The 10,512-nt window shown below is 40.7% G+C and overlaps 1 protein-coding gene across 1 annotated transcript in view; it reads left to right on the forward strand.

Annotated features, from left to right (window-relative positions):
• The window catches only part of pth3r (parathyroid hormone 3 receptor), a 65,826-nt gene that overhangs the window by 50,724 nt on the left and 4,590 nt on the right, over window positions 1–10,512 (forward strand). The window contains exons 6-12 of the mRNA XM_055921804.1: window positions 1,248–1,401; window positions 4,452–4,605; window positions 7,719–7,779; window positions 7,866–7,932; window positions 8,234–8,328; window positions 8,745–8,886; window positions 10,338–10,379. Coding sequence (XP_055777779.1) covers window positions 1,248–1,401; window positions 4,452–4,605; window positions 7,719–7,779; window positions 7,866–7,932; window positions 8,234–8,328; window positions 8,745–8,886; window positions 10,338–10,379 — 715 coding nt within the window. The remainder of the gene's footprint in view (window positions 1–1,247; window positions 1,402–4,451; window positions 4,606–7,718; window positions 7,780–7,865; window positions 7,933–8,233; window positions 8,329–8,744; window positions 8,887–10,337; window positions 10,380–10,512) is intronic.

Here is a 10,512-nt window from a genome sequence, read left to right on the forward strand (position 1 = left end):
TTTTGCAGTTGTATCAAGACCTGGTCATGTCGAGCGATGGTCATGTCGAGCGATGGTGTCTTCAACTGTGCTAATGCGCAACTCTGCCTCAGTCGTTCTCAAAAGGAGATCATTCATGGAGGATTTCAGGTCGTCAATGGAAGAATGGAGTTCAGCCGTTTTCTTATCGATTTTCATAGAAAGACCTTTGTTACCATCCTGAATTTCCCGGATGACAGTAGCCAGCATGTCGGCAGGCTCGCAAGAGGCCGAGAGCAACAGTCTGGAACTGTCGTTTGAGTTATGAGGGCTAATGCTAATCTTGCTAGCTGTAGCGTTATCTTGGGAATCAACAACGTTTTGGTCGTCCTTCTTGCCTCTCGGTCGGAGGTCCATGGCTCTTTGGGAAGGTAAGTACTTGACAATTTATCAGCCGATGTTAGAATATTCTTTCAACGTTGTTATTTAGGTAATAATAGAATAACTTTGAAGAGCTCGGTTTGTCAACGTCTGCTCAGCTCCGCGGCATCACGTGTTCCCCCGCTAACGGTACACTTTAACTTGAAATGAAACTACTTTCTTACCTGTGTACATCATAGATGGACGCATCTCCTGTCACGGGTGCCATGGTTGTCCTTAGTTTGAAGATGTAATCCGGAGACAGGTGTTTTTTCCATCTCCTTAGCATACTCTAATTCCACTGAACTCGGTTCAGTGGAATTAGAAAGTGGAGAGCAACACTTATGCAGTTTTACTACGTGTACATAAAAAAGCCACGTTAGACAGGATTACCAACACATACTGACCATCTCAAATAGACAGAAGCCCGCTACATGGCGGACCAATCCAAACTCATCTCTCGGCATGTCTAGCCCACTCATTATCTCAGCCAATCATGGCTAGCGGGAAGGTTGCCCCATTTTTCTGTGGCTAAACCAAGTAGGCTCATAATTTAACAATGCACACTAAGATACCTATCTGTTATTCATGTGATGAGCATGTGGCAAGTGTAGGCCTCATAGGTAGCTGTTGGGGCCTCTGAACCTATTGTAATCTGCACTGGAATTACTTCTCAACAAGGTTATCAGACGGCTGAGATCTGATGTGTCTTCAGTGGGTTGTTTTGGAGGATTCGTTTTTCTTGTTTGTTTCACATGTTCTGGATGGTTACTATGAGAAACGTTTATTTGAGCTGTTGTTTGATTTAGTGAAAGAAGCATTGCAAACATTACTATCTCTCACTCTCGCTCTCTCTCTCTTCCCTTCAGGCGTCTCCACTGTACACGGAACTACATCCACATTCACCTCTTCACCTCCTTTGTGTTTCGGGCCATCAGTATCTTTGTGAAGGATGCTGTCCTCTATGCCATGTCTGACGACGGAAAGACTGAAGCAGAGGAATTGGCAGAGAGACCCCATATGGTACTGTGCACTTATGTACTGACGAAAATTAGATTAGATTGAAGTTTATTGTCCTACCTACACGAGGAACATCTTCCCACAGCTCACACATACATAAACCACATAGAAAAATACAGCAGGAAGCAAACAACAGTTAACAGTAAGATATAAGTAGTACCCCCACACCTGCACATATAGGAGGAAGCTACATAGAATTTTTCTTAAAGTGTGGCTGAACTCACCAATTTTCCCTGGGCTTTTCTGCTGCTCATTAAGAAATGTGGTTCGATGTGGGTGCGTTATGTTTGCTATTGTTGTTTGTCCCTCTTGAATCACCATAGACCACATTTACTCCACACAGATGCGTACAAAGCTCTCCCTCGCCCTCCTTTTTGAAAATCTGACCATTATTCTATCCTCCCGATTCCTGCTTACAAGCAAAAACTAAAGCAAGAAGTACCAGTGACTCGCTCAATACGGAATGGTCAGATGATGCGGATGCTACGCTACAGGACTGTTTTGCTAGCAAAGACTGGAATATGTTCCGCGATTCATCCAATGGCATTGAGGAGTATACCACCTCAGTCACTGGCTTCATCAATAAGTGCATCAATGATGTGGTCCCCACAGTGACCGTACGTACATATCCCAACCAGAAGCTATGAATTACAGGCAAAATCCACACCGAGCTAAAGGCTAGAGCTGCCGCTTTCAAGTAGCGGGACACTAATCCAGACGCTTATAAGAAATCCCGCTATGCCCTCAGACGAACAATCAAACTGTCAAAGCGTCAATAAAGGACTAAGATTGAATCCTACTACACCGGCTCTGACACTCGTTGGATGTGACAGGGCTTTCAAACTATTACGGACTACAAAGGTAAACCCAGCCGCAAGCTGCCCAGTAACACGAGCCTACCAGATGAGCTAAATGCCTTTTATGTGTGGTGCCAGGACAACAACCTCTCCCTCAACATGAGCAAGACAAAGGGGATGATCGTGGCCTACAGGAAAAGGAGGGCCGAACACGCCCCCATTCACATCGACGGGGCTATAGTGGAGCGGGCGATAGTTTCAAGTTCCTTGGTGTCCACATCACCAACAAACTATCATGGTCAAAACACACCAAGAATGTCTTGAAGAGGGCACGACAACACCTTTTCCCTTCAGGAGACTGAAAAGATTTGGCATGGGTCCCCAGATCCTAAAAAAAGTTCTACAGCTGCACCATCGAGAGCATCCTGACTGGTTGCATCACCGCCTGGTATGGCAACTGCTCAGCATCCGATTGTAAGGCGCTACAGAGGGTAGTGCGTACTGCCCAGTACATCACTGGGACCAAGCTTCCTGCCATCCAGGACCTATATACTAGGCGGTGTCAGAGGAAGGCCCAAAAAATTGTCAAAGACTCCAGTCACCCAAGTCGTAGACTGTTCTCTCTGCTACAGCACTGCAAGCTGTACCAGAGTGCCAAGTCCAGGTCCAAAAGGCTCCTTAACACCTTCTACCCCCAAGCCATAAGACTGCTGAACATTTAATCAAATGGCTACCCAGACTATTTGCATTGACCCCCCCCCCCCCCCCCCCCGCATTGTTTTTTACAGTGCTGCTACTTGCTGTTTATTATCTACGCAGTCACTTTACCCTTAACTACATGTACAAATTACCTCGACTAACCTGTACCCCCGCACATTGACTTGGTACCGGTACCCCCTTGTATACAGTCAGGTCCATAAATATTTGGACATTGACCAAGTTATTATTATTTTAGCTGTCTACCACAGCATATTGGAGATGAAATTAAATAATGAATATGAGCTGAAAGTGCAGACTTTTTAGGATAACGTTGGTCATAAAGTGAATTGCAGTGAAGTGATAAAGTGAAGTGAATAATAAAAATGAATATGAGCTGAAAGTGCAGACTTTTTAGGATAACGTTGGTCATAAAGTGAATTGCAGTGAAGTGATAAAGTGAAGTGAATAATAATAATGAATATGAGCTGAAAGTGCAGACTTTTTAGGATAACGTTGGTCATAAAGTGAATTGCAGTGAAGTGATAAAGTGAAGTGCAGACTTTCAGCTTTAATTTGAGGTTATTTATATCCAAATTGGATGCTCGCCAATAGGTTTTGAATTGAGAAATATTGACAAGTGGCAGTCGGGATGCGCATTGTCTCAATTCTCATTTTTCCTAAAACGGTGGTAGATTTGAGTGGTCACTATCAAACACATCAGCAGTGGCCACTCCATCAAGGGCTTAGGGACCAAGTGTTCTTTTAACATAACATTGGCAATGTGTTGTCTTATCTAAACAAGTCTGAGGCGCTGCGTAATGTGGGCAGGTCTGTCTCACTGTCTGTCGGTTCTGCCGTACGATTGGATAGTGTGCAAACTCCGTGCATGACAATTCTCCCTAGGCATTACCATCCTGTGTTAGTGGGCAAGTGGGAATGATCAAAATCAAAACCCAGCCCTCATGTAAGTCGTTGCGATCTCATTTACACTAATCTCACACAAAACTCTGTTTTGTAATATATTCACTTTATGACCAACGTTATCCTACTTACACTTTTTTGTCAGTTTTGGCACTGGAATAAATGTTTCTGACCAACATCGATGACACAGTTTTCAACTAGAGATGTTGGTTTTTGTGTTCAGTTGCCCTTGGTGATAGGCCCTGCGATGAAACTCCTCCCAAGTCTTGATGTCTCTGAAAATGTCAAGTAAAAATAAGATATTCATTTAGCAGAGGATTTTATCCAAAGTTAATTACAGAAATGTCAACATTGACAGTGACACAAACATTCAGTATATGTGGCGCATGCGGGATTCAATCCCACAATTCGATGTTCCTTACACCGTGCTCTATCCCAGGGGGGCAGAAAAAGGGAGGTTATTGGAAAATATATAGGTCCAATCCGTAGTTTAAGCTACGGATTGAAACCATAGTTTTCCTCACCTGCTTTAACCCATTGGTCCATTGGAACCATTATCTGAAGATATGTTGAATGTCCCAAGTCCCTTATTAACAATATGAACATGACACCTCTCTTCTCTCTGGCACCCTATAGGTGGGCTGTAAGGTGGCCGTTACTCTCTTCCTGTATTTCCTGGCGACCAATCACTACTGGATCCTGGTGGAGGGGCTGTACCTGCACAGCCTCATCTTCATGGCCTTCCTCTCAGACAAGAACTACCTGTGGGCGCTCACCATCATCGGCTGGGGTGAGTTTTTCTACACTCCCTGCAGGATACAACTTTCTGGTTCCAGGTAGGACCATTTCACCTAACGAGGTACCCTCAAAAACCTCTTTATGATGAAACGGTTCTACCTTGAACCTAAAAAAGTTCTAGAACCAAAAAGGGTTCTACTATGGAACCAAATAATGGTTCTCCAGAGATTGCCAAAGAATCCTTTAAGGTTTTATGGTACCTTTTTTTCTACGCGTGTAGACCAGTGATTCAGCCCATTGACGTTTCGAGTTGTATTTTTTGCAGCCATTTCAGAAGATTGATATATCGTATGAATTGTGTTCCTGAGGCGTTAAAGTGGCAATCTGCAGCACAAAACAATAACAAAGCGTGCACCCCGTCACTGTTTCAGTAAACAGCTGGGGATGGGGCTGGAGAAATGTAACCACTCTCAAAATCATAGACAGAGCCAAGGCTGCAAGGACAGGCCACACTAAGGACTGGCCGTCCATGATTTCAAAATTATAGTTTTAATCATGTCTTGAGGCAATACAGTGTTTGTTCCAAATTTACATTGTTTACAAAAAAATTGGTAAAGCAAGCTTATATGTTGGGATCTGACGGGGAATGACAGTTGAACTAAACTAATGAGGCATTTATTAGTGATATTCTTCAAGAATCAATGGGTATATACAGTGGCGATTTTAGCATGTAAATGTTGGTGGGGCAAAAGATAAAAAAAGGGGAATGCATGCCAGCAAAGCCACTACACAACACAACAGTAAACAATACATTAATTGCACTATAACAGTGGCAAACGGTGCCCACAAACTGTTAGGGTCTACATAAAGCTGTTCCAACAGCAGTCTCAACATCTTACCACTGTTAAACCTGGCTATCAGCAGAGCCTTGTCTGGCAGCAAAACAGTTCATTCAGCCTCATTTACTGTCTTTAAAAAAAACATAGCTGATATGGCTGACTTGCTTAAACAAATGTGGTTTCTAATGACAATTGAGATGTACAAACTATGGCATAAGGGGACGACAAGCGCATAAGAGGCAATCCATAATTTCGATTAAGACAATGACCGAGCTAGGACTGTTATATTGGTCAATATAACAATCTGTTTAGCACTTCTGAAATGTACAACAAAAGAATTCAGAACATGGGCCGTTCTTACAGTGCTCTCCCTGTACACCAAGTTAGAACCGTAGGATAAATAAAGGGGGCATATAAGCAGACAATGAAAGCTCTTATAATATTTGATGATTACATTTCTCTAAAACAGGTTATAGACTACAGTAGAACAGTCAGAACAGTAGGCGAAATTAAGAGGGGTAAATATACCAAATTATTAGGGTGAGGTACATGGGCTACTAACATCTTACTACACAACATACACTTAGCATTACTTTCTTAGTTACAGTATACATATCTCCCTGGCATATTACATCATTTATGAAGCAGCAAGCAATATATTTTTGGACTCACATTGTTGTGCTCGGCTCACTTGAACAGGAAGGTGGCGCGGCGGGTCCTCCGAGTTAACAGTTGTTTTGAGCGCGGCACAAATCATGCTTCATTGACAGCATGGCCAATGTTGGATGTTTATCATTTTAAACTTGGAAAATAACCCCTTAATCGCAGATTTGGGACCACAGAGCCACTGTCACTGATTCCTTCCAAACCACTCATTGTTGAATTTGCGATTTCCAACTTGTTGTGAAATGTTTATGTCCAATGGCCGATGAGCACTGATATGTTTTATCTATAATTTCTCTTCATTATTTCTCTTCATATGACAAGGATTTAAAAGGATTTGCCAGTAGATTGTCGACTTGATTCATGATGATGACTGCTAGCTAAGATTGTGAAAGTATGATGTTGACATGATCAGTCCAATCAAAGCTACTGTGCATATGACGTGATTTGACGTCATTTTATCTGTGGCCACACACTGAGCCAATCACGGCGCAACGCTCTGTATTTTCTACTGGCTTGCCTCACCACCACAGAAAGCACTGCGCTAGGCTGCAACACCTGCATTTTGGAGCTGCTTTACTCAAGAAAACAAAAAAGAGACCCTGCTTGTATGCAGCTTTATTAACTCAATGATGTATATTATTTTTACATTGTAAATTGATATGTGACATGTATTAATGCCAAAAGAACATGCAAAACATGTTAATGCTAAAACTGTGGGGCTCAAAACAACTGCCCTGAATGACTGGTCGCCACTGGGTATATATCATTAATCTAAAAATCCCAAAAAGGGTTTAAAAGTAGCCACAGATTGCCTCTTTAAACACTCCTCCATGTGTTGCGAGATCAGATTATGTGAGTAGTGCACCTGCAGGAAAAGACCAGAGGTGTAAATTACTTGAGTAAAAAATACTTGAAAGTACTACTTAAGTTGTTTTTTTAGGTATCTGCACTGAACTTTACTATTCATATTTTTGACAACTTGTACTTTTACTTCACTACATTCCTAAAGACAATTATGTCAATTATGTATTTTTACTTCACACATTTTCCCTAACACCCAAAAGTACTTGTTACATTTTGAATGCTTAGCAGGACAGGAAACTAGTCTAATTCACACACTTATCAAGAGAACATCCCTTGCCATCTCTACTGCCTCTGATCTGTTGCCTAGTTAAATAAAGGTTAAATACAAAATAACAAAAATATCTGGTGGACTCACTAAACACATGCTTTGTTTGCAAATTATGTCTGAGTGTTGGAGCATGCCCTTTGCTATCCGTAAATTAAACAAAACAAAGAAAATGGTGCCGTCTGGTTTGTTTAATATAAGGAATTTTAAATTATTTTTACCTTTGATACTTAAGTATATTTTAACAATTCCATTTATTTTTAATACATAAGTATATTTAAAACCAAATACTTTTAGACTTTTCCTCAGGTAGGATTTTACTGGGTGACTTTTACTTTTACTTGAGTCATTTTCTTTAAAGTGTCTTTCCTTTTACTCAAGTGTGACAATTGGGTACTTTTTCTGCCGCTGGAAAAGACCCCCTGGAAAGCCACCGTTGTTGTGTATGTAAGATAGCACAGATGGGAATTCAACATTATTCAATATTTATTCTATTTCACCCTCCTACCGCTTTGCCTCCCTCTCTCATAGGTGTCCCTGCGGTGTTTGTGTCCATTTGGGTCAGTGCGCGAGCATCATTGGCAGACACACAGTGAGTCTCTTTATACATAATTGTGTGTACATCACATTGAAGTGAATAATCACACTTAACAGTAGCTATTCTACACACATTTGCAGGTGCTGGGACATCAGTGCGGGAAATCTGAAGTGGATCTATCAAGTCCCAATTCTTGCAGCCATTGTAGTAAGCAAATATTTCCTTTTCACCTAGACTCATGCACTTCACAAGCATTGGTCTCTTGTCCCTTTTTTTTATGGTTTGATAGCGTCCTTGATTTCACATCAAACATTTTATTTGACATAATCCAAATAAACTCAAAAGCTGAAAGGTACTATTTATTGAATGTCTCCCGCTTTCCGCTGATCTTCAACTTTATACCATGAACACGGTGTCCGAAGTCAGAAGGACTGTTACACCAACTCCTTGTGACTCTGACACTGTCTTAATATGGACACCTTACATGTATTTCTAACTCTTCCTACAGGTGAACTTCTTCCTGTTCCTCAACATCATACGAGTGTTGGCCTCTAAGCTGTGGGAGACCAACACAGGCAAACTGGACCCCCGTCAGCAGTACAGGTGAGGGACTGCATTAGACTAATAATAAACAGTAAAAGACTGACAATAGACTAGTAATAAACTAGTAATGCACTTGTAATAAACTGTACTGGTAATAGCATGGATAGATGAATGGATACATGCTTTATGCATATGATACAACCCACCGTTTCTTCACTTGCGATAGAGCCTAGGCTAGTTTTTCCTGATTGCATGACATGTGCCTGTAAATGTGTGTTTTGAAAAATATAATTTGAAATCGGAAATCACCATGCATGGTATGGGAATACAATGGCTGTGTCTTGATGATAAATCCTATGTTGTCTTACATAGCTTCACGTTTCTCTAAATCAAGGCCACTTTATTCAAACATAGATAAATAGCATATTATAATGCTGTAATATTATCTGTAAAATTGTGTCTGCTACTGTCCACAGGAAGCTGTTGAAATCCACCCTTGTCCTGATGCCCTTGTTTGGAGTGCACTATATGGTGTTTATGGCTCTACCCTACACTGAGGTTACGGGCCTGTTGTGGCAGGTGCAGATGCACTACGAGATGTTCTTCAACTCTTCCCAGGTCAGACACCCCAAAGGGCAAATACTCCCTGAGAGAAAAACATATATTTTTTTGTGTTTTGATCGCAGGTTGACGTTTATTGTCATGAGTCTTGTCCTGGAGGCAGAACTGAGTGATTTCCCCATAGATAGGCCAGCTGAAAAATAACAATTGGCTATATTGTAAAAATTCATAAAAACAAACATTTGATATTTGGTCTTAATTTAATTTGGGATAGGCGTCCCGCTAGCGCGACAACTTCCTGTGAAACTAAATAATCATAAATTATGGATATAAACATTTAGGTACATATAAGTGTCTTATATCAGTTGAAAGCTTATGTTCTTGTTAATTTAACTGCACTGTCCGATTTACAGTAGCTATTACAGCAAAAACATGTCATGCGATTGTTTGACGACGGCGCCCCACATTAAAATATTGTTCCACCGGCACAGGTTTCATAAATTCACAAATAGCGAATAAATATTCACTTACTTTTTGAAAATCTTTCTCTGATTTGACATCCAAAGGGTTCCAGCTATAACATTTAGTGTCGTTTTGTTAGATAAAATCCTTCTTTATATCCCAGAAAGTCTGTTTAGTTGGCACCATCGATTTGAGTAATCCACTTGTTCAACTTGCAGAGAAAGGAATCCGAAAATCGAATCTTTGTTTCAAAAAGTCAAAATATGTTTCTATTTACTCCTCAGATACCCTAAAATGTAATCAAACTATAATATTTCTTATGGAAAGAAGTATGTTCAATAGGTAACTGATTTTAGCAGGTGCGTCCTGTCTTCATGGCACACGCAAACACGAATTTCCAAGACTGTGTCCCTGTACTAAAACTGATATTTCGTATTTGTTTTTGAAGTTACAAGCCTGAAACCTTGAACATAGACTGCTGACACCCTGTGGAAGCCATAAGAATTGCATCCAGGGTGCTAATTTTCAATTTGACCTTATACTTGCCATTCTAAGAGGATAGTCTCTTAACAACAAAAAAATTCTGCTTGGTTTTTCTTTGGATTTTCTTCTACCATATCTATTGTGTTATATTCTCCTACATTATTTTAACATTTCTTCAAACTTCAAAGTGTTTTCTTTCCAATGGTACCAATTATATGTATATCCTGACTTCAGGGCCTGAGGAACAGGCTGTTTACTTTGGGCACGTCATTCAGGCGGAAATTGAGGGAAAAAAAGGGGCCTAGCCCTAAAGAAGGGTTAGGGTTAGGCATTATGGTTAGCAGTGTGTTTTTTTGTGGCTGTGTCAGCTAGACACCACTCTGCAGAGCTGCCTCCAGAACAAAACTCATGACGAAATTTATGCAGGCTATTGTCCATCAACTGTTGATGACTATTGATGGCAGATTTATGTTATATCCTAAAAATCCTGTTCATAAATGTTGAACAGCACTAAATGTATTTCTTTTTTCTAAACTTGGGCTTTTTCCCTTTTATCTTTTCAGGGATTCTTTGTGGCATTCATCTACTGTTTCTGCAATGGGGAGGTAAATGCAGAACAATCTACCTCATTTTGAATATCTACGGAAGTCCAGAGAGGACATATGAATAAAAAATCATTTCCCCTTGTTATGTCGAGGTCACGACTTATCTCATAGTCACAACATAACAAAAATTGTT

This window comes from Salvelinus fontinalis, chromosome 1 (assembly GCF_029448725.1).
Source record: "Salvelinus fontinalis isolate EN_2023a chromosome 1, ASM2944872v1, whole genome shotgun sequence".
NCBI classification, from domain to species: Eukaryota; Metazoa; Chordata; class Actinopteri; order Salmoniformes; family Salmonidae; genus Salvelinus; species Salvelinus fontinalis.